General features: G+C 42.9%; 1 protein-coding gene across 1 annotated transcript; it reads left to right on the top strand.

Moving 5' to 3' along the window:
• The first annotated feature begins 18,989 nt into the window (after positions 1–18,989).
• On the top strand, positions 18,990–21,949 carry IL9 (interleukin 9). The gene is made up of 5 exons (XM_055566777.1): positions 18,990–19,103; positions 19,219–19,254; positions 19,339–19,371; positions 20,345–20,476; positions 21,704–21,949. The coding sequence occupies exons 1-5, from the start codon at positions 18,990–18,992 to the stop codon at positions 21,812–21,814; spliced, it is 426 nt and encodes a 141-aa protein (XP_055422752.1). The 3' UTR covers positions 21,815–21,949.
• Positions 21,950–24,754: the final 2,805 nt, after the last annotated feature.

The following is a 24,754-nucleotide window of genomic DNA, read 5'->3' as shown; positions in this document are numbered from 1 at the left end:
TCCATAAACGACTACTGGAAAAACCATAGCTTTGACTAGAGGGACCTTTGTTGGCAAAATAATGTCTCTGCTTTTTAATATGCCGTCTAGGTTGGTCATAGATTTTCTTCCAAGAAGCAAGCATCTTTTAATTTCATGGTTGCAGTCACTATCTGCAGTGATTTTGGAGCCCAATAAAATAGTCTTTCACTGTTTCCATCATTTCCCCATCTATTTTCCATGAAGTGATGGGACCAGTTGTCATGATCTTCATTTTTTGAATGTTGAATTTTAAGCCAGCTTTTTTACTCTCCTCTTGCACTTTCATCAAGAGGCTCTTCAGCTCTTCTTTGCTTTTTGCCATACAGTTGGTGTCATCTGCATTTCTGAGGTTATTGGTATTTCTCTTGGCAATCATGATTCCAGCTTGTGCTTCATCCAGCCCAGCATTTCTCATGATGTACTCTGCATACAAGTTAAATAATCAGGGTGACAATATACAGCCTTGACGTGCCCTTTTCCCAATTTGGAACCACTCTGTTGTTCCATATCCAGTTCTGTCGCTTCTTGACTTGCATACAGGTTTCTCAGGAGGCAGGTAAGTTGGTCTGGTATTCTCATCTCTTGAAGAATTTTCCACAGTTTGTTGTGATCCACACAGTCAAAGGCTTTGGCATAGTCATAAAGCAAAAGTAGATAATCTCCCAAGCAGGAGAACCCCAAATAACTTATGGAAATACTCAGCCCTCAAGGAAATGGAACATAGCTCCCTGTTCCTTATGTGTAGACTATTTATGGTGACTTCCTTCCAAAGAGTACAGTATGGGAAAAGGAGAAAAGAGTAATCAATAGTAAGAACCTGAAAAATGCTACCTCAAGCAGATGATCAAGGTCAGCATCAACAGGGACAAGTCATATTGATGCATGTACTTTCATGTGATGCGACAAAAAGAACAGTTCTGTGGCCTTCCTCCCAAAAAACGCAGCTTCAGTGTAATCATGAGAAAAACATCAGGCTAATCTTAATTAATGGACATTCTACAAAATACCCGATCAGTTCTCTGACACATACACACTACTATAAACAGATATAAAACAGATCACTAATAAGGACCTACTGTATAGAACAGGGAATTCTACTCAGTACTCTGTAATGGACAATATGGGAAAACAATCTTAAAAAGAGTGCATATATTTATATGTTTAACAGATTCACTTTGATGTACATCTGAAACTAATACAACATTGTAAATCAATTATACCCCAATTAAGAAAAAAAAAAAGAATGATACAAAAAAACTGTCAAGGTCATCGAAAACAAGGAAAGTCTGAGAAACCGTCACAGCCAAAGAGAGCCTAAAGAGACGTAATGACTAAATGTGATGTGATGTCCTGGGTGGGGTCAGAACAAGGACATAAAGGAAAAACCAAGAAAATCTGAATAAGGTGAGGACTTTAGTTAATAATAATGTATCAGTATTGGTTCTTCAATCATAACAAATGTACCATGTCCATATGTAAGGTGTTAAAAGCCAGGGAAACCCGTTACAGGGTATATGAAAACTTTCTGTACTATATTCACAATTGTGTTGTAAATATTACACTGTCTAAGATTAAAAACTTTACCAGAGATCAAAAAAGAAGATGGAAAGATGCTGAAGTAAGGTACGGGGAACCTGAACCAAAAATCTGTTTTAGGGTTTGGCAATGTGTGTCAGATTTTGGAGGAAGAGAAGTTGTATGGCTGTATCCAGGGCAGAAGAACTTGAAAGGAAATGAACATTTGGCTGGAATTTTTAATTAAGCATTTTTATAAAAATGGTGCATAATGAGCTTCATGAGCTTATTATATACTATTTGAAATGCACACTGAAAATTTTAAATTAAGATACTCACTGGTAAGGAAAAAAGCCCTCAAAAAAGGAAGCTAAACAACAGATTGGATTCTGCAGATAATTGAATTGAGAATTAAAGGACCAATCCAAAAGTTCCCCCAGAAACCAGGAGTAAAAGCAATGGTGAGAAAGTTAAGGGGAAAACAAAGGCATGAAAAATAAGTTTTAGACATTTCAAAATATGTACAATAGGAATTATAGGAGGAGAAAAACAAAGATTGAAGATCAAAAAAAGAACAGAAAAGATATTAACTGGAAGAAAGATTATGATCTAAAGGTCAAATGGAGTATGTACTGGTCAGGAATAAAAAATAGCCAGAACTAGACAAATTCTGGTGAAATGTATGAGTTCCAAGGATGAAGATCACATAGATAAGTAGAAATAAAAAGGTTTCATACAGAGGAAAAATCAGTAGAAACTTCATCAAGGAAGAAACCAAAACTGAAATTATAGCTCATTAAGATCCAGATGTTCAAGATGGTTTTAGAAAAGGCAGAGGAACCAGAGATCAAATTGCCAACATTCGCTGGATCATTGAAAAGGCAAGAGAGTTTCAGAAAAACATCTATTTCTGCTTTATTGACTATGCCAAAGCCTTTGACTATGTGGATCACAATAAACCGTGGAAAATTCTGAAAGAGATGGGAATACCAGACCACCTGACCTGCCTCTTGAGAAACCTATATGCAGGTCAGGAAGCAACAGTTAGAACTGGACATGGAACAACAGACTGGTTCCAAATAGGAAAAGGAATACGTCAAGACTGTATATTGTCACCCTGCTTATTTAATGTATATGCAGAGTACATCATGAGAAATGCTGGACTGGAAGAAACACAGACTGGAATCAAGATTGCCAGGAGAAATATCAGTAATCTCAGATATGCAGATGACACCACCCTTATGGCAGAAAGTGAAGAGAAATTAAAAAGCCTCTTGATGAAAGTGAAAGAGGACAGTGAAAAAGTTGGCTTCAAGCTCAACATTCAGAAAACTAAGATCATGGCATCCGGTCCCATCACTTCATGGGAAATAGATGGGGAATCAGTGGAAACAGTGTCAGACTTTATTTTTTTGGGCTCCAAAATCACTGCAGATGGTGACTGCAGCCATGAAATTAAAAGACGCTTACTCCTTGGAAGGAAAGTTATGACCAACCTAGATGGCATATTCAAAAGCAGAGACATTACTTTGCCAACAAAGTTCTGTCTAGTCAAGGCTATGGTTTTTCCAGTGGTCATGTATAGATGTGAGAGTTGGACTGTGAAAAAAGCTAAGCGCCGAAGAATTGATGCTTTTGAACTGTGGTGTTGGAGAAGACTCTTGAGAGTCCCTTGGACTGCAAGGAGATCCATCCAGTCTATTCTGAAGGAGATCAGCCCGGGGATTTCTTTGGAAGGAATGATGCTGAAGCTGAAACTCCAGTACTTTGGCCACCTCATGCGAAGAGTTGACTCATTGGAAAAGACTCTGATGCTGGGAGGGATTGGGGGCGGGAGGAGAAGGGGACGACAGAGGATGAGATGGCTGGATGGCATCACTGACTCAATGGACGTGAGTCTGAGTGAACTCCGGGAGTTGGTGATGGACAGGGAGGCCTGGCGTGCTGCGATTCACGGGGTCGCAAAGAGTCGGACATGACTGAGCGACTGAACTGAACTGAAGAAATTAATGAGAATGAGCAACCTATACCCCCAAATCTACAAAGGCTGCTCAGACTGTGTTCAAAAGAGTGGCTTCTTATCTAGTAACAGTTACGGGATCCTGGCAAGTTAACTTCCTAAAGCTTCAATTCCTTATTATTTGAAGATAATAAGATCAGCTACCTCCACAGTGAAAATTATGTGCCGGGCATTGTCCTAGGGGCTTTATGTGTACACATTTATTTCTCTCCCGTAACAGGCCTATAATGTAAACTATGTAATTTTCCCATTTCACAGATGAAGAAATAGGAGCATAGAGAAGTCATGTCACAAGTTATACACGGCAGCAACTGTAGCTCAAGTCCTCAATCATAACCACTAAGACTTAGGAGGCCTTGTGAAGACTTAGGAGGCCTTACAGTTGCTATGAGGATTCAGTGAGATAATGAAGTAAAACATGTGGCATGTGTCTTCCATATGGGTGTACTCAATAATCAGAGCTATTATTTGTTTAAGAAATGAAGCAAACGTGATTCAAAGAGCTCGAAGAGGAACAATAAAATAAATCTAAATCATGTAAGGAGAAGGAATTAGTAAAGGCAAAAATAATTTATAAAGAAGCAAAAAAGCTAAATTAGAATGATAAGAAAAATCATACACAGTATTAATAAATAAAAGCATAACTTGATTCTCTGAAAATAAACAACTATACAAATTACTTACACATTTCCTCAGAGATAAAATGTAGGCAAAATGCACAGTATCACTACTTTGTTAGCACAAACCTCGGATCATCTTCTAGGAAAATGCACAATAAAAAAAAAAAATCAAGCTGTGAAAAACCTAATAGAGCACCAAGAAGCTAAAAAACAGAAAATGCCAAAGTGTAAACCTCCAAAAGCCATCAGAACCAGATTTTATGGACAAGTTCTTATGACAATTTAATTCATTCAGCAATTTTTTTTTTTTAAAGAAATGGTTTGCTTTCCGTCAACCTTATTTGCATTTTCTGTTTGAGAATCTATGGAAGAAGAGCTTAAGACGTCCCTACCGACTGGCTGCTGTGTGGTCCTGGGAGGTGGGCTGGCTCCTCCTCAGCAGGGAATCGCGAAATACAGCAGAGGGCACCTGAAACTGAAGCACAGCTTGCTGCTTATGGTTCAGGAGCCATAAATTCGGGAGCTGAAACAGTCGGTTCACCCTGAAGTTCCTCCTTGGTCACAACTTTTGCAACTGTAGCTTACTCCTCCTGTGCCATCTCTTTAAGGTCTCGGTAGAAGTAGAGGAGGTGTGACCTTTGGCGGGTGCTGACGGGAGATGAGGCCACGCAGGCGCAGACCTTCCTAAGCAGCGTCCAATACAGAGAACCATTGAGTGAACGCCCTTGCCCATGTGCTGCATGGCAACATCCACAGGGCACAGGGTCTGCTTTATCCACAGCAACGTTGGGCAGGTTAAATCAGACGGCCCTGGGATCAGTAACCACCAGAATCTGCAATTTGCTGAAGGCTGCCTGGATCTGGTTAGTGAAGATTCCAGGAGAGAAGCAGCCAGCAATAGGAGTGGTTCCCCGTGGCTGCAACAAACTTCAGCACAGCCTGCTGGCCAGTCATCCTGGAGGATATGACATGACCTCAGCAGGACTTTCAAAGGCAGCAATGGCATGAGCTGCCAGCAGAAGCTTCTCCCAGGTTCTCCTCAAATTGGAAGTCAAGGTTGGTGCCACCTAAGTGGGTTCCTCCTGCAAGAAATTTGAAGACATTCTCCTTCTTCATTTGTAGGACATGAAGGGCTCTGGACACTGTGAAAGTTTCCCATTAAGTTAGGACAGCAACCTAGAAAAATGCTGTGAACCCCTTTCTGAGTAGTACGGAAAGGACAGCAAATAGTCTAATTGCTGTGTCCTAGGCAATGTTGTTTGGAGAAGGAAATGACAACCCACTCCAGAGTTCTTGCCTGGAGAATCCCAGGGACGTTGGAGCCTGATGGGCTGCCGTCTATGGGGTTGCACAGAGTCGGACATGACTGAAGCGACTTAGCAGCAGCAGCAGCAGCAGGCAATGTTGTTGGGCTTCCCAGGTGGAGTTAGTGGTAAAGAACCTGCCTGCCAACGCAGGAAATGCAGGAGACTCGGGTTTGATTCCTGGGTCAGGAAGATCCCCTGGAGAAGGACATAGCAACCCACTCCAGTATTCTTGCCTGGAGAATTTCATGGACAGAGGAGCCTGGCAGGCTACAGTCCATAGGGTCTCAAAGAGCCGGACAGGGCTGAAGCGACTTAGCATGCATGCAGGCAGGTGCTGTTATCACTAGGTTTTTGGAAATGAACAAGAAAAACCGCCTGCTTTCCATGGAGGCATGATGGAACACTGAAAATTCTCATACTAGTTAAACTCTTTGAAAGTATAGAGAAAGATGGAAAGCTTCCCAATGCACTTTATGAAGATAGTATGTATGTGTTAGTCATGGACTGTAGCCCACCAGGCTCCTCTGGCCGTGGAATTTCCCAGGCAAGAATACAGGAGTGGGTTGCCATTTCCTTCTCCAGGGGATCTTTCCAACCCAGGGATTGAACATGCATTTCTTGGATCTCCTGCATTGGCAGGTGGATTCTTTACCACTGCGCCCCCTGGGAAGCTGAAGATAGCATAACCCTGACCAAAACCTGAAAAAGAAAGCACAAAAACAGGAAACATTGAGAATTTGCTGATGGATGTGGTAATGTGGGTAATGTATTAACACAACCATTTTCCCCTATGGAAAGAGAATTTGGCCTTTCCATTAATTTTGTAGTTCTATTTCCCTGAACACTAGATGAAGATGAAATATCAACTGGGCGCAGCTGGCAAAGTGTGTGGATGGGGAGGACTATCAATGAACTATAAATTCCTCCTGGGGACATCACAGCCTTGGGGTCCCCTGAATGCAGGGGACTTGGAAACTCCCCCAGGGATCTCTTCCAAGAGATATTGGCTTCTATGGGGTACAAAGCCTTTAAGCCACTCTTATCCTATCCCCTCCCCTTGGGAATCTTGCTTCTTCACATCTGAGCCATCTCATATGGAGGGCTAAAGGAACAACTCCTGGATGACAGCTCCCACTGAGAACAGTGACTAGCGCTGCCCTCCTGCAAATTATGTCCATCTTCTACCCTTCAGAGAAGTCAGGTAGTAAGTGTGACCTAGGATAGACTTGTAAGTCTGGATGTTTAGTTGAGCGTACATTTAGCTGGACGTTTGAGCCTAGGAAAACCTCCCAGTGTGCATTACAAATTAAAAATTCAAAAAAAGGAATAGCAAATTGGCCAGCAATGTATTAAAATGGTAATGTAGTATGACCAAATAGAATTCACTCAAGGACTGTAAGAATGATTCAACATTTGGTAATCTATTAAAATAATTTATCACATGAATAAAAGATAAAAAATAAAATTCGTGATCTGGACAGGAACTTAAAAAACACACTGGATAAAACTGAGTGATCATTTCTTTTTTTTCTTTTTCTATGATTTCATTTCTTTAAATTTATTTATTTATTTATTTATTTTTAATTTTATTTTATTTTTAAACTTTACATAACTGTATTAGTTTTGCCAAATATCAAAATGAATCCGCCACAGGTATACATGTGTCCCCCATCCTGAACCCGCCTCCCTCCTCCCTCCCCATTCCATCCCTCTGGGTCGTCCCAGTGCACCAGGCCCAAGCACCCAGTATCGTGCATCGAACCTGGACTGGCAACTCATTTCATACATGATATTTTACATGTTTCAATGCCATTATCCCAAATCTTCCCACCCTCTCCCTCTCTCACAGAGTCCATAAGACTGTTTTATACATCAGTGTCTCTTTTGCTGTCTCGTACACAGGGTTATTGTTACCATCTTTCTAAATTCCATATATATGCGTTAGTATACTGTATTGGTGTTTTTCTTTCTGGCTTACTTCACTCTGTATAATAGGCTCCAGTTTCATCCACCTCATTAGAACTGATTCAAATGTATTCTTTTTAATGGCTGAATAATACTCCATTGTGTATATGTACCATAGCTTTCTTATCCATTCATCTGCTGATGGACATCTAGGTTGCTTCCATGTCCTGGCTATTATAAACAGTGCTGCGATGAACATTGGGGTACACGTGTCTCTTTCCCTTCTGGTTTCCTAAATTTATTTATTTTTAATTGAAAAAATAATTGCTTTACAATATTGTGTTTGTTTCTGCCAGATATCAACATGAATCAGCCACAGGTATACATATATCCCTTCCTTCTTGAACCTCCCTCCCACCTTCCACCTTATCCCACCCCTCTGGGTTGTCACAGAGCCCTGGTTTGAGTTCCCTGAGTCATACAGCAAATTCCCACTGGCTGTCTATTTTCCATATGGTAGTGTATATGCTTCCATGCTCCTCTCTCCATTTGTCCCACCCTCTGCTTTCCACCCCCATGTCCACAAGTTTTTTCTCTATGTCTGTATCTCCATTGCTACCCTACAAATAGGTTTATCAGTACCATCTTTCTAGATTCCATATTTATGTGTTAAAATATGATATTTGCTTTTCTCTTTCTGACTTACCTTACCCTGTAAAATAGTCTCTAGGGTCATGCATCTCATTAGCACTGACTCAAATGCATTCCCGAGTGATCATTTCTAATAAAAACTTATAAGCTAGAAATTCAAATTCTTTATGAAGAAATCAATAGCTAACATGATATTTAAATAAAAAACACTGAAAGCATTACCAGTAAAGTGAAAGCCCACAAGGCTTGCTATGATCACAATGGCATTTCCTTAATCCTAGCTATAAAATAACGACAAAAGAAATCAGACACAGTATTCTAAAGGAATTAATTAGAGCAGCAGGGGTCAGCAAATAAGCTCATTACTTGTTTATTTTTAAATAATTTTTTATTAGGACAAAGCCACAACTGCTAATATAAATGTGTAATGTCTCTAACTATTTTCCTGCTATAGCAACAGGGTTGAAGAGCTGGGATAGAGGCCAGATGGCTTACAAAGTTTGAAATATTTACTAACTGGATATTTAAGAAAAATTTGCTATCCCTGGACAAAAGGATTATTATTTTCAAATGAAAACATCTATTAAGGAATAAAAACAAGAGAATCCATTGAAAAACATTCAAACTAAGAGGAGGATTTGGTAGTTGGTGGGTGCAAGATATGGAGAAGGTGATGGCACCCCACTCCAGTACTCTTGCCTGGAAAATCCCATGGATGGAGGAGCCTGGTAGGCTGCAGTCCATGGGGTCGCTAAGTGTCAGACACGACTGAGCGACTTCCCTTTCACTTTTCACTTTCCTGCATTGGAGAAGGAAATGGCAACCCACTCCAGTGTTCTTGCCTGGAGAATCCCAGGGACGGGGGAACCTGGTGGGCTGTCGTCTATGGGGTCGCACAGAGTTGGACACAACTGAAGTGACTTAGCAGGGTGCAAGATAAAGATACAAACGTTAATCGTTTTTCTCTTGTGTTGGATTGCATCATTTGGCCTAGGTCCTCCCTACTCCCCATATCTCCCTCTTTGTCAGTAACTGCAACATGTCCTCTCACTATGGACAAGGTGTCCTGCTTTGCTCACTGATCAGCCATATGACTTGCTTTGGCACTGGCATGTAGGCAGAAGTGATGCAAACAGAGGCTTAGAAGAAACTAAGCATCGGGCTTATTGCTACAGATCTTCCACTACTATGAGAAGGACATCCCATGGGGTTATCCCAATAGTCTCAGGCATGTGGAAGCTGGGCCCAACCTAGATTAACCTACTACTGCAAACCTGCAGATGTATAAGTGAGCCCAAAGATCAGCAGAGCCATTCAGGCAAGCTCACATGAACCCTGTAAATGTAGGTGAAATTAATGATTACTTTTGCATGCCACTAAGGTGGTATGGTCTTTTGTTACATATAAAAAGCTGATTATTATACATATATATTAACAATAACCAGTTAGAAAACATAACCCTGTACCCAACAGCTATTAAAATAGTAAACACTTCAGCTCTTTCTTTACCCTTTTATACCCAGCTACCTACTCAACATGGCCCCTGGATGCTTAATAGGCATCTCAAACTAAACACATCCAAAACAAAATTCATCCCACCTCAACTCCTCCACTCTATATCTCTTTCTTCTGCAGTCTTCCTTATGTCAGTCCTTAATGACTCTTCTCCTTCTCTCTCATCATTTAGCCAGCGATCAGCACAATCCATTGGCTCTATTTTAAAAATACATCCATATTCTGATATATCTACCACTATTAATATCACTTTGGTCAATAGCAGCCTTGCAGACCTAAGTCTCAAGGGCAATCAAGTCTTCCACTTTGGTCCCAGCTATTCTCCAGGCAGCAGTTATTCTTCATGGCCTAAAATATAGGTCAAATCATGTTATTCCTCTGCTCAAAGCTCTCCAATAGTGCCAACTTTATTTCTAGTAAACTCTTAAGTCCTCCTTGCTGCCAATCAAGCTCTTTGTGATTTGCCTTCTGGTCCTCTCTCTGACCCCATTTCCATTTTTTTCTTCAATCGTTCTGCTATAGAAACACTAGCCTCCATGCTGTTCCTCCTGCATGGTAGACACACGCTATCCTCAGGACCTTCAAACTTTCTATTCTCTCTGCCTTAAAATGTTCTCCAAGATATCTCCCTGACTCACTCACCCACTTTCTTTGGGCCTCTACTCTAATCACTGTATCAGAGATTTGATACGAAATCATTCTCCACCTTAAAGAACATAGCTCCCTACGCAGACATAGAGAATGGACTTGTGGGCACAGGGCAGGAAGGAGAGGATGGGGTGAACTGAAAGTGCAGCACTGACATATGTACACTCCCATGTGTAAAACACGTAGCCAGTGGCGAGCAGCTGCAGAGCACAGGGGGCTCAGCTTGGCGCTCCGTGATGACCAACAGGGCTGGGATGGGCGGAGGCGGGAGCGAGGCCCAAGAGTGAGGCGATGTATGCATACATACTGATTCGTGCTGTTGTATAGCAGAAACTAATACAACACAGTAAATCAATTATATTCCAATTAAAAAAAATTTAAAAACATAGCTCCCACCCTCTACCACTCATTGTTTCCTCACCTGCTTTTGATGTTCAAGGTACTTAAGACCACCTTACTATTACCAAGCTATTCATTTGTTTGTCGTCTTTCCCTGCTTTCTAGAATGTAGGCTTCCCAAAATCATGCACCTTGTTTTGCTCACTGCTTTATCCCTAAGGCCTACAACAATATCCAGGATATAATAAGTTTCCAATAAATGATCTTCACCACTAAGCCACGTGAGAAGCCCATAAATAGGTAAACCTAGGAATAAACTTCACAAGACTCTGCAAGACAGACCTGTATGAAAAAAGAACTGTAAAATTCAATTGAGGGAAATAAAAAAGGTTTGACTATATAGAGAGACATATCATCATCCTTGGTGGAGAAATTCAATATTTTTAAGATAGCGATTTTTCCCAAATTCAATTTATATTGAACACAATCTCAATTAACATTCTAACATGATTTTTTGGAGGAAACTTATCAAAAGGATTCTAAAACTTTCTAGAGCTATAAATGTCTGAATAAAGCCGTTGACTGTGTGGATCACAAGAAACTGTAGAAAATTCTTAAAGAGATGGGAATACCAGACTAACTTACCTGCCTCCTGAGAAACTTGTACACAGATCAAGAAGCAACAGTTAGAAAAGGACATGGAACAACAGACTGGTTCAAAATTGGGAAAAGAGTACATCAAGGCTGCATATTGTCACCCTGCTTATTTAACTTATAATAAGAGTCTATCATGTGAAATGCTAGGCTGGATGAATCACAAGCTGGAATCAGGACTTCTAGGAGAAATATCAATAACCTCAGATATGCAGATGACACCACCCTTATGGCAGAAAGTGAAGAGGAACTAAAGAGCCTCTTGAAGAGGGTGAAAGAGGAGAGTGAAAAAGCTGGCTTAGAACTCAGCATTCAAAAAGCTGAGATCATGGCATCTGGTCTCATCACTTCATGGCAAATCAATGGGGGAAAAAATGCAAACAGTGACAGACTTTATTTTCTTGGGTTCTAAAATTACTGAGGAGGGTTACTTCAGCCATGAAATTAAAAGATGCTTGCTCCTTGGAAGAAAAGCTATGACAAACCTAGACAGTGTATTAAAAAGCAGAGATCACTTTTCTCTTAAAGGTCCATATAGTCAAAGCTATGGTTTTTCCAGTAGTCATGTATGGATGTGAGAGTTGGACCATAAAGAAGACTGAGCACCGAAGAACTGATGCTTTCAAGTGGTGGTGCTGAAGAAGACTCTTGAGAGTCTCTTGGATAGCAAGGCGATCAAACCAGTCAATCCTAAAGGAAATCAGTCCTGAATATTCATTAGAAGGACCGATGCTGAAGCTCTAATTCTTTGGCCACCTGATGTGAATAGCTGACTCACTGGAAAAGACCCTGATGCTGTGAATGATTGAGGGCAGGAGGAGAAGGAGATGAGACAGTGGGTGAGATGGCTGGATGGCACATCAGCTCAATGGACATGAGTCTGAGCAAACTCTGGGAGATAGTGAAGGATGGGGAAGCCTGGGATGCTGAAGTTTATGGGGTCACAAAGAGTTCGACATGACCAAGCAACTGAACAACAGAAACAAAGGCATTTTTGAAAGTGACAAGTAATAAGAAGCAGGCAGATACACTCAGCCATATATTTAGATATAGAAGAGCCACAGAAACTAAAGATCATGGTACAATAGCACCAGTATAAGTAGACCAGTCACTAGGACAAATCAGGGAGTCCAGAAATACAGCTAAGCAGATAAATGCAGCTCAAGTTGACAGCTGTGTGGCTAAGGTGATGCTCAGCCTCTCTGAACCTCAAATTCCACATCTATAAAACGGGGCTAATAAGCATTGTCGAGAGGCCTGTCAGATAACATACATGAAGTGCTTAGCATGTTACCTTGTACACAGTACGCAAATTCAACAAATTCTTGTGCCTTCAGCAGTAGGATCCAGAACAGGAGCTCTTCTCCTTTCTTAATTAGATGGACACTAATAAACTGGCAGAGCAAAGGGGTCCCACAGTCTCTAATGAACGTAGGGGCAGGTTTCAGGTACTGATGCGCTAGGTGGATGGGAGGATGTAAAAACTTCATTGATAAAGATAGCTTGGGAGACTTCCCTGGTGGTTCAGTGGCTAAGACTCTAAGCTCCTAATGCAGGGGCCCTGAATTCAACCCCTGCATACCACAGCTAAGAGACCCCACATGCTGCAACCAAAGATCCTGCATGCCGCAACTAAGAGCTGGTGCAGCCAAATAAATAAAAACAGAAGGTAGCCTGGATTGTTATTCACCATCAGTGAGGAGGAGGATAAGCAGGGAGGGGAAGGAGGAGAGGATGCTGGTCTTGGAGCTCTGGAAACCACATGGGAGCCAGTCTGGGAGCAGTAGCTTCTGTGTCCAGAGGACCCAGAATTTCCTTAGGAGGGATCGGTGGGAGGAAAGAGGTGCTGGGCACCCAGCTAGAAATCACCTCCTTGGGGGAGAAGCCTGTAGAGGGACGACAGCGCATCCAGTGGGATTTGCCCCATCACACTTGACTGGGAAATACCAACCTAGAAATAACTATCTGATTAAGAAATTAGTGCTTGAGGAGTCTCATAACTAGTTATCTCTTGGTTGTTTACAGAAAAAGGTGGAATGGGTTTTACTTAGAAACTGAGTGCCTTTGTGGGGCGGGGGGCAGTGTATCAGTTTGCACTGTGGCTTCCTAGAACAAATAACCATTTTGTTTTATTCCCAGAGAAATAATCCATGACACATGGGTTTTTAATCACAGAATAAAAATGTCAAACTTTATCTTTAGAACAAAATAAATGTTTGAGTATAGTCTTTTGTCATTTATTGTAAAATATGTTATCTACGCTACATCTTGGTAAGCATCTTACTCTCCAACCTTCTTGATAAAGTAGGTGAGTAATAAATTTCTGAGCTTGGTGCATTTCCTCTGTAAGAGATCATTTGCATATTTACATTTTCATACTGAAAGAAATCCTAGAAGCTAAACTACAAAAGTTGTAGACTTTGCGTAGATAAACATCTGCTGTTTACTGGTGTTTTGAATTGCAAAGCTACCATTTAAATATTATTAATTCTTTTCTTCTTTATAACTGAGTGGGTGGGGATATGGGAAAGAATTGTAAAGAACAGTCACCTCTCTCTCTCTGTCTGTTTCATCCTCAACAGAGCTGAAGTTTCCACACCCAGCATGCCTTCCTCGTGTAGTTCAATTAGAATTGAAAGGGAGAAGATTTAACAGTACTTCACATTTCTCAAGAGACTACCAAACAGGAGGGTTTGTTTTGTTCATTGATAAAATCACTCTTCAAAGTCTTTCCTGGCTCAGGTTTTTAAAATGTTATATTCACTCTTTCTTGTTACTGATCCATGGAGAATATGCATTGGTCATTTCATAAATAGTATAAATGTTAAGTTTTAACAAGATGGAATATATTCATCATTCATTCATTTAACCAGTAATTCCTGAGCACTTAACATAGACTGCACCCTGGAAATACAAAGAAGAACAAGACTCAGTCATCATATCGGCTCTCATGGAACTGGCAATCCACCAGGAGGAATAGACCCTAAGACAGAATCGTACAGATTGCAAGGGTTACTGTAGTCAGGGAGGGCTTCTTGGAGGAGGGGGCTTTTGATCTGAAACCTGAAGGATGAGAATGGGCCATACATGGAAGAGCTGAAGAAGAATATTCCGGGCAGAGCTTAGCAAGGCAATGGCCTGGAGACTGGATACAGAAAGAACCAATGTGACTGGAGGGTGGTAGGTGAGGTAGGTGGTAGGTGAGAGTAGCAGAGCATGAGCAGAGTCTGTATCAGATCAGACCAAATCTCCAAATGTAAACATGGCTCGTTCCTGAAGTATTCCAGATGGAACACTCCTATCCTTCCATGAGGTAGGCCTAGGTGATCTACCCAGACTCCTACGCAGGTGAGCATGGGTGGTACTGATGCTTGGAAAGACTAGATAACCTGCTCAAGAAGCACCAGTGTCCACGGATCCCCTTTCCCTGGCACCAGCTCTTAGAGGGCAGGGGGAGGGTGGGTGACCCAAGGCTCACTCGCTGGTCAGGCCAGGATTAGGCCCAGGGGGAGTAAAGAAGGTAAGTTCACCCATTTCTTTTGACTTCATTATGTAAAGCTCTTCCCAGTAAACCAGGCCCTACCTGAGACTCCTTGGTGGGTCATGGCTATACCAAGAGAAGACGCTTTGCTCATGGGACCACCAAGTTCACTCCATAGACAGCCGTAGGAAGTCCTACGCTTGGCCCTTCTTCGTTTCAGAGAATCTGGCTGCCAAAGATTCCAAGGCCCCCAGTCCCTTTCTGTCTGTATGGAGGGCTGACCTGAATAAGCAGGACAATGGGAGAAGAGACACAGGGCCACCAGCTTCTAACTGTACCCTTCTCAGGAGCAGGAGACAGCTGGCGGTGTCTTCTGAAAATAAGGGAATGCCATATGTCAACTAGGACAGGGGTAGGCAACTTTTTTCTGTAAAGGGTCAGAGGGTCAATATTTTAGACATCACAGGCAACATATGTTCTCTGTCATGAATTCTTCCTTTCTTTTATCTATTAATTATAATTTTTACTGGGGTATAGTTGCTTTACAATTTTGTGTTAGTTTCTGCTGTACCACGAAGTGAGTCAGCTATATGTGTACATATTAATATATCCCTTCCCTCTTGGCCCTCCCTCCCAGCTTCCCATCCCGCAACCACCACCCCACCCCTCTAGGTAATTACAGAGCACTGAGTTGAGTTCCCTGCTCTATACAACGGCTTCCCACAGCTATTTGTTCTACACACGGCAGTGGACATACATCATTCCCAGTCTTCCAATTTATTCCCTGCCCAACCTTGTGCCCGCACATCCAATCCCTACATCTGCATCTCTATTCCTGCCCTGCAAATAGTTTCATCTGTACCGTTTTAACAAAACTTTGAAAGGACTATTCTTAGCTTGCAGAGCTTACACTGAATCTGGCCAAATAGTTATAGCTTGTTGAGTCCTAAACTAGACTGCATTGTCCTGTCAAATTCAACCTAAGGCTACTTAGTCTACATTACCTGCTGCATAAATATTTCTCTTAATCTTTATAAGAATCCTCTGAGATAGGCTTTATATATGACAACCCCATCCCCAGTTTATTCTGTTTAATGGTCAAGAGATGGAAGCTTGGAGAGGTCAAGACACCCACCCAAGGCCATGTGTTTAACAAATGGTAGAAGTAAGATCTGAATCCAGGCAGTCTATTTTCAGGGTTCCTGGTCTTAATCATGACACTATACAATCCCCTCAGTAACTGACTTTGGACGAGTCCATTTTTCTTTCACCCCCATCTGTGCAATAAGTGGAGACTTCCTCAGTGTGAGAGGTATACCTGATGCTATGGCAAATGGTTCCCATAGTTCATACACACAGCATGAAATAATGTTGATTCAAACAGTGAGATGACTGGCCTTTCAAGTCTCTTAAAACTTCCAATGATGTCAGGGAAAAAGGTTCAATCTGACTCTCACATATCTTTAACATCTTTTCAACATGTGCTAGTTTCCATTTATATTAAGAGCTTCCCATTTTTACTGAGTTTCAAGGTTCAGGGTCTTCAGTAGGCAGTGAAACCTAGCATTAATTTAGGACCACTCTTCTATTCTTATCATTACTTTCTCTTGTTTCACAGTTTCATTTTTATTGTTTTTATGATTATTTTCTGTTTATGTAAAGTGTTAGTGTTGCTACTGTTGCAATTCTCTTATTCTTTTCCTTCATGGTTATAAGATTGCTGCTGAAGCTCCTGCCATCACATCCACACCCAAACTGATAAGGAGAGGTTTCAGCTACTCTTTTCTCCTTCTACCAAGAAAGCAAAAGAATTATACAGACATCACATTGAACAGAACATGTCACATGGTGGCCGGCAGCAGCAAGAGAGCCTTAAAAAGTGAATGTTTGGCTGGGCACTTGCCACCCTGAACTAATCAGGGTCCACTTTCAGGGAAAGGGAATAGATTCCAGGCTTGGTAATAAAAGTGTTTACCATAGGCTGCTGCTAAGTCACTTCAGTCGTGTCCAACTCTGTGTGACCCCATAGATGGCAACCCACCAGGCACCCCCGTCCCTGGGATTCTCCAGGCAAGAACACTGGAGTGGGTTGCCATTTCCTTCTCCAATGCATGAAAGTGAAAAGTGAAAGGGAAGACACTCAGTCGTGTCTGACTCTTCGCGACCCCATGGGCTGCAGCCCACCAGGCTCCTCCGTCCATGGGATTTGCCAGGCAAGAGGACTGGAGTGGGATGCCATTTCCTTCTCCATACCATAGGCTAGGAGGCTAGGGGGCCTTTGAACCTTCTTCTTCATGCCTGCAGAACATAGGCTTGGAAGTCAGAGAGATGGGAGGATTTGAGGAATTAAGCAGAAAGCCAATTTCTTTTTATATTATTTGCCACCAAGATACTCCTTTTCTCTAGTGCAGCCACACACCAGTGATCCTTCATCACCCCTAAGAAACAACGTGCGCTGAGAAAAGCAAAAATGTCACGCACTCTTACAGCAGGAGGAGGAGTGGTGAGAAACCGTATGGACTCGTGCCTGTCGGCCACTATGGCACAAATGCCCAGCAAAGTGCCTTTGCAGTCTCTGTTGTGTAGAAGATGCGTTTTCTTAAGTGCACACACCTCCAAATATGCACCTTGGAAACTAGATCTAAAAACCTTATAAAATCTCAGTTTATGTTCACCTTCCTTACTACTATTTCGAAAACTTTTCATATTAGTGATTTGACCCCAAAACATTTTGTAATGGCCCATTGTTCCCCAGGCACTTGCCTAGTGCTGAGGATACAGGGGTGAGCTAGATCCCCAGGCGGCACATATCCTGATGGAAAAGGCAGACACACACACACACACACACACACTCACACACACAGGAAAGCAGGAGAGTCAAAATATGAAGGTCTGGACCTGGAAGTCAGACTTCTGGGTTTAAAGACAAAATTTGTTGCTTTCTGGCTGTGTACTTTTGGGCAAATTTGGTTTTGGGCAAATTGCCTCTCTGTGCCTAGTTTCCCCATCTATAAAATAAAATAATGTGGATAATTATACTACGCACTTCTTAAGGATACAGTAAGACTGCTTTTTGGCTCATAGCGATAAGAACAGCTTTGCCAAAAAATCAAGAAGGTAAGCTGCAGTCAGTGTTTTAAAAGATTTAAAAAGGAGATGACAAATTAGCACGAACCTCATTTGATGGCTGTATGCATTACATGGCTTAATTTCCATAAAGTGCTTAGAATTGTGGCTAGCATGTACTACTGCTGCTGCTAAGTCGCTTCAGTCGTGTCCGACTCTGTGTGATCTCATAGATGGCAGCCCACGAGGCTCCCCTGTCCCTGGGATTCTCCAGGCAAGAACACTGGACTGGGTTGCCATTTCCTTCTCCAATGCATGAAAATGAAAATGAAAGTGAAGTCACTCAGTCGTGTCCGACCCTCAGTGACCCCATGGACTGCAGCCTTCCAGGATCCTCCGTCCATGGGATTTTCCAGGCATGAGTACTGGAGTGGGGTGCCATTGCCTTCTCCGAGTATGTACTAAGTACTCAGTAAATGTTAACTATTATCTTATTTTGAGCACAGAGTTTTTAACTGGATGTTGCACAGTGCTATGGAAGTTCCTTAAAGATGCCAAGGAATCCTCCAGGCCAGTTTTAACAGGCATTGCTGCCGCATTCCTGTGCCTTATTTGAAGACTTCTTCCTTCAGTCACTTGTTCAAAGATGCATTTCATTAGTGTGAGGTAGAGAATCTGGCTCCAGGCATGGAAAACAAGGTTAAGATTGGGGAGTAGAATATAGCTAGACTGAAGTAGCAATGATGTGACTGAGCTTGCAAAACCCTGATGACATGACAACTCTCCTGTGCTATTTCTCATCTTCTCCACCCCCCGCCCCTTCGTTAGAATACCGATGACTGGCTCTTATATCAGCATTTCCAATAAAGTAAAAAGGGGGAAATACAGACCTGGGCTTCATGGAAAGTATTTTCACTCTCACAACCAGAACCTTAAAAAAAATTATCGTTTTAAGATCTTTAGCTTTTCCTACAGCATCGTGGTACCTAACTTTTTGAAAAGCATCATTTCTGAGGAATGATACTTCCTGGGACAAGGTAACATAGTCTTCGCCAAGTGACTCAGTTTGAGATATATGTATACATACACATTTTTTTTTCAATGTCAAGTGACCCAAACTTACAGAGAAAAAGTGGGCATTGGTATCAGTTTGATGTCAGGGTTTTCCCATGTTTGTGGCTTTAAATACAACGTGATCTGAAGGCATTTGAAGTCATTTGAAGACTAAGCTCCAGCTCTGTGTCAAGATGCTCCTGGCTGTGGTCCTTGCCTCTGCCCTGTTCCTCTGCTCTTCAGCCAGCCAGGGGTGTTTCACTTTGACAGGGATCAGGAATGTTGTGTACCTCATCGACAACCTGCAGGTAAGATGCAGAGGTGGGGCGCCAGTGGGAAAGGCAGCAATTGAAAATTTAAGTGAAATATACGAGGATGAAAAACACGCCACTCTTCACGAGTTCTTGTTTCTCTACTTTCTAGAAAGACACGTCTTCAAAATGCAGCTGCAGCACCAATGTAAGTAGATGCCCTTAAGAACTTTCCAGACGGATTTTAATATTTACATCTGGGATCTTCACATCTGAAATTTCTCTTTTGCAGGCGACTGATTGTTTGTGTCTGCCCATTTCCTCTGTAAGTATAGTAAAAGTGAATTATCTTGATCTTGTTTTTTCTTAAGCTTTTAAGTCAAAATTGTTCTATTTGATGTATGTTAAGTAAGAAAGTGTGACTTCATTACAATCATTACAGATTAGTAACAATTTTGAAAACCTTTCAAAATCTTGAAATTCTATACTGTATACATTTCTTTGCGTTTAGTCTCCTTGAGAAGTCTGAACACTTTTCAATAAAAAGAATCTTGAATGTGTTTTGAGATGAGTGGCCATGTACACAAACTGGGACTGAGAATGGAATAAATGATGTAGTTCATAGAGCATTATTTTCTAATGCATTTGCTGGTAACGCTAGGGTTGCAAAACAATGTAGATAAGGCGACAGCCCTTTGTCCTTCCTCTGGCCTCAGCTATCCATATGCTCTGTCCTCTCCCTCTGTCTGTCCCTCCCTGCTTCTCTCCTTCCCTCCCTGTCCTTCCCTTTAGCTGATTTATAGTGGCTATGGCAAGGTTTGAAGGCTGCCCTCCGGAAGGATAGGGCATCTGAGATTGCGGGTGGAGGGGAAGTAAAAGGGGTTTCCGGGGAGGAAACCTTCTGGGGAGGAACCACACATTCATGACCTAGCCCATCCCCTGGGTTTGTAATCCACAGTTTTCGCTACTGCGGAAACAATGGCGGTGGTGGTTTCGTTGCTATGTCGTGCCCAACACTTGTGATGCCGTGGATGCAAGGCTCCTTTGTCCATGCGATTCTCCAGGCAAGAATACTGGAGTGGGTTGCCATTTCCCTGTCCAGGGGATCTTCCCAACCCAGGGATCGAACTTGCATCTCTTGGATTGGCAGGCGGATTCTTTACCACTGAGCCACCTGGGAAGCCCAAGTTTAGATTACATTGGTTAAATTAAAATCACCTCTAAAAGCATTCTCTTTGTGATTCCTACTCAAAGATGCCTCTGGGTGTTTCTTTTCCTAACTCCCTGTTATTTACCAGGGCAACTGCTCCACAGCATGCTTCCAAGAGGGCTTGTCACAGATGAGCAGCTCCACAGTGAACACGAGATTCCACCTGATTGTCAACCAGGTGAAGAAAATAGTCGTAACCCTCAAGAACAACAAGTGTGGAGTAAGTGTGTTTTTATCTGTGATGTGCTCTGGTTAGTTATTCCTGTGAGAATGTCAATGCCAACTCCACCTGAATGGGAAAGGGTGATAAGGTTGGAACTGGTAGTTCAGGGTTGATTAGAGACATCTAAGAAACTTATTCAGAACAAGAGAATTAATGTGAGCTCTGCCTGGATGCCACGGAATCCCAGAGTCAGACACAGCTGAGCAACTGAACTGAACGAAACTGCCCGGATGACTCATCGTTCCATCTCATTTTAAAAAACACTCACCTCTCTGTTGGCTTTTACTTCTCTCCATCTCTTGAATAATGAAAGAATCTAGCCACATTGTAATTAGAAGCTAAATCTTGAGAATCAGGGCTATAGCCCATACCATTCTAAATTATCCTAGAGATTCAGTTAGCTGAGTGGACGATGTGACCTGTGAGTTACAGGTTTTCTTTCCACTGAACTGGGAGGTGTTTAAAGGCAGACACATCCACATCCAGGTGGAAGCTTGTCACGTGCCCTGAATGCCTGTGTATATATATACCCTAGACCCTGGAGGAAAGGGCAGCAGGTAAACTATTTCATTACTATTGCTACGAGGGCCCCTCCTCACTCAGTTACTGGATTGCAGAGGCTTCTGCCATCAACAGCATGCAGTTCTAAGTGCTTCATTTATACTGTTTCAGTGAATACCTACCTGAATGACAACTGTCAGACTTACACCCTAAGCTGTGAAGGAGGAAACTGACGCTCAGTGAGGTGAACTGATTTGCCCAAGGCTACATGTTTAACAAATGGCAGTGTTGAGATTTGAACTCTGGTCTATAAAACAGCCAAATCCTGTTCTTAGTCATTGTGCTATAAAACAACCTTGGAAGGACAACCAAACAGGACAATAACAAAATTTTAAGCCTCAAAGTATCTCAAGAAGACATCCTCTAATAAGATTTAGGACCCCTTGATAAGGGTGTGCGTGTGTGTGTGTGTGTGCGTGTGTGTGGCAAGCAGGCACCTGAAATCCTACCACAAAGTCAAGCACCCATGCTACCTACACAAAATATTAGCCCTGGAGCCTCATTCATTTGCTCCTTACCTCAAGCCCCCTTACTGCCTGCACACCCTCCATTCCCAATGACCACCCTCTCCTGCTCACCAGGCTCTAGGCAGGGCAGTTTCTGGGGTTGCTGGGCTCCAGACTGTTTTAGTCACTCTGCCTTTGTCAACTTTTATCCCCACAGTCTTTTGCCTGTGAACAGCCATGCAACCGAACCACAACAGGCAATACGCTGACATTCCTGAAGGCTCTGCTGGAAAGTTTCCAGAATGACAGGATGAGAGGCAAAGCATGAAGCTGAAATGTTATTTATTCTATTTATTGAATTTAGAAAGCCTCCTCTTTAAGTTGTTGTAATTTAAAAAATCAAATAAGCCATGTTAAAATCAGCTGTAATAATTTGTTTAAAATTTTATGTCTTTATTTTGGAATAAATAGATATGGGAAAAAAGCTCAATCTGGTCTGCAGGTGCTTATTTGTTCCTTGATGCTCAGAACAAAGAAAGCTACTGCTGCTACTGCTAAGTCACTTCAGTCGTGTCCGACTCTGTGCGACCCCAGAGACAGCAGCCCACCAGGCTCCCCCGTCCCTGGGACTCTCCAGGCAAGAACACTGGAGTGGGTTGCCATTTCCTTCTCCAATGCGTGAAAGTGAAAAGTGAAAGGGAAGTTGCTCAGTCGTGTCCGACTCTTAGCGACCCCATGGACTGCAGCCTACCAGGCTCCTCCATCCATGGGATTTTCCAGGCAAGAGTACTGGAGTGGGATGCCATTGCCTTCTCTGAAAGAAAGGTACAAGCTCTGTCAATGAGCTGATGGGTCAAGTGAAAGTGAGAAGTGTTGATCGCTCAGTTGTGTCTAACTCTTTGTGACCCCATGGACTGTAGCCCACCAGGCTCCTCTGTCCATGGAACTCCTCAGGCAAGAATACTGGAGTGGGTAGCCATTACCTTCTCCAAGGGATCTTCCTGACTCAGGGATCGAACCCAGGTCTCCTGAATTGCAGGCAGATTCTTTACTGTCTGAGCCACCAGGGAAGCCCCTGATGGATCAAATACTCCTGTAATAATTGTAAGGCTTATTCCCTGAACAAAAACTTGAAGCTTCATGAACCGTGTCTGGGGTTGTTAGGAAGGGTACATGGGAGTGGGCAGACAGTCTGAGGGTGTTGTAGGGGAGGCCAAAGGCAGACCTGAGGTACCCTATCTATGGGTTCTGTTGGAGGGATGTTCAGGGCACTGCCAAGGCATTTGGGGTCCGGAAAAGCCAACTATGTATCTGAAATGGGAGAAGGCAGCAGTTTGGTCAGGCCAGGAGATGAAGGACACACAAGAATGTGGGCATGTGTGTTTGTAAGAGAGGAAAGCCCTTGACCATTCTGAAGAAGCAGATGATCTGGGTCAGAGCAGAAAGTAGATAAACCCTGAGATCAATACAGTCATCCACTCCCCTGAAGGACCCTCAGTTAGCTCCCACTTCTGCCAGATGCAGTGCCAAGCTGGGGTGCAGAGCTTCATTGGGGTATATCAAAGGAATTTTTGAACTAGGTTGTCTGGCTGCCATTATGTGACTGTAGCTATCTGTTAATTTTATGTGTCAGCTTGACCAGGCCTGGCATGCCCAGATATTTGACTAAACACTATTCTGAGTTTATGAGGGTGTTTCTGGATGAGGTGAGCACCTGAATTGGTAGATCAGATTAAGCGAATGCTCTCCTAGTGTGGGTGGGCCCCATCCAATCCACTGAGGGCCTGAAGAGAACAAAAAGGAAAGGTAAGAAGAACTCATACTCTGCCCGACAGCTTGAGCTGGGACACTGGTCTCCTAATACTCAGACCAGGACTCACACCACCAGCTCCCCAGCTTCTCAGGCCTTTGACTTGGATTAGAACTACACCACCAGCTTCCTGGTCCTCTAACCTGGAGAGTGCAGAGAGGGGAACTCCTCAGCCTCCATAATTGCATTAGCCAATTCCTTATAATAAAGCTGTCTATCTGCTTGTCTATCTATCCATCCATCTACCTATCCATCAATCCTACTGGTTCTATTTCTCTAGGGAACTCTGACTATTAAACCATCCATCTCCTGCCTGCCAATGCAGGAGATGTTAAAAAAGTGAGGGTTCCATCCCTGGGTCAGGAAGATCCCTTGGAGGAGGGCATGGCAACCCACTCCAGTATTCTTGCCTGGAGAATCCCATGGACAGAGGAGCCTGGTGGGCTACGGTCCATAGGGTTGCAAAGAGTCAGGCATGACTGAAGCAACTTAGCATGCACACACCTTAATACTCAACCTGCCCCCCCTTCCATATCAGTACTTCTGATTCTGGTTTCTATGCCACAGTGCTCACCACTTTCTAGGATGCTTTCTCATGTACTAATTCATCATGATCACTGTTTATTGTCCTGAGGACAGAGAACTTTGTGTTGCTCACGTTTGTGTCCCAAATGCCTATCTTGGGCCTGTACTGCTTGTGCCCTGGAGGAGGTGCTCTATAAATATTGACTGAATGGATGAAAGGCCTTTAAGGTGAAAAGCAAAGTACAAAGTTGTATGTGGACAGGGAATGTGCCCACCTGTAGAAGGAATGGTACCCAGAGCATACTATACAAGCTCAGAAAGGTGAATTCCCTTCAGACACCCCCAGGAGGGCCGACAGCATGGGATTCACATGACCTGGCCCCTTGCAGGTGGTGGGGGGGTGGGCAGCTGGCCAGCAGCCCTCCTGCTTGGCCTCCCTGGCTCTGTGTGACAGGCAGGAAGGAGGCAGGGTGAAGTGTCTTGGGGTTGGGGTGGTGTGGCAATCAGGATGGCTTTCTCCCCACTGCCTGATGGCTCAGAGGCTTGGGAAGATCTTAGAGGAATCTACTCAGGGCAGTATTTTTCTAGGTACTGGCAAAAAATTAAAATGGTTTCTTTTTCTTATGAGTCTAGACCATCCTTCAGTATTTCTGATGTCAATAATACTTAAAGCTCAGAGCAGCAAGAGCCAGGATTCCTCAAAGGGATTTGCTCAAAGGAATTTCCATCAGTTACAGTGTCAAGCAATATCCAACATGACCTGCACAACAAACAGGCCTTGGCCAGAGATGAGGTTCCCTAATGGTGTGGGCAGCGTGGTCCCCGTAGCCGTCCAGCATGGTTAGCGATGGGGTTGGCGTGGATTTCTCCCTCCACCTGCATCCAAGCCCCTCCCGCACAGGGAAAGAGGAGGAGTTTTAGCACAGGGGGCCA

This window comes from Bubalus kerabau, chromosome 1 (assembly GCF_029407905.1).
Source record: "Bubalus kerabau isolate K-KA32 ecotype Philippines breed swamp buffalo chromosome 1, PCC_UOA_SB_1v2, whole genome shotgun sequence".
NCBI lineage: Eukaryota > Metazoa > Chordata > Mammalia > Artiodactyla > Bovidae > Bubalus > Bubalus kerabau.
This window is presented reverse-complemented; position numbering and strand designations above follow the sequence as displayed.

Excerpts from the sequence above, each read along its gene's own strand:
- IL9 (XM_055566777.1), top strand. The coding sequence starts at position 18,990 with ATGCTCCTGGCTGTGGTCCTTGCCTCTGCCCTGTTCCTCTGCTCTTCA. Across the intron at positions 19,104-19,218 it reads ACCTCATCGACAACCTGCAG|AAAGACACGTCTTCAAAATG; the intron begins GTAAGATGCAGA and ends TCTACTTTCTAG. Across the intron at positions 19,255-19,338 it reads AATGCAGCTGCAGCACCAAT|GCGACTGATTGTTTGTGTCT; the intron begins GTAAGTAGATGC and ends TCTCTTTTGCAG.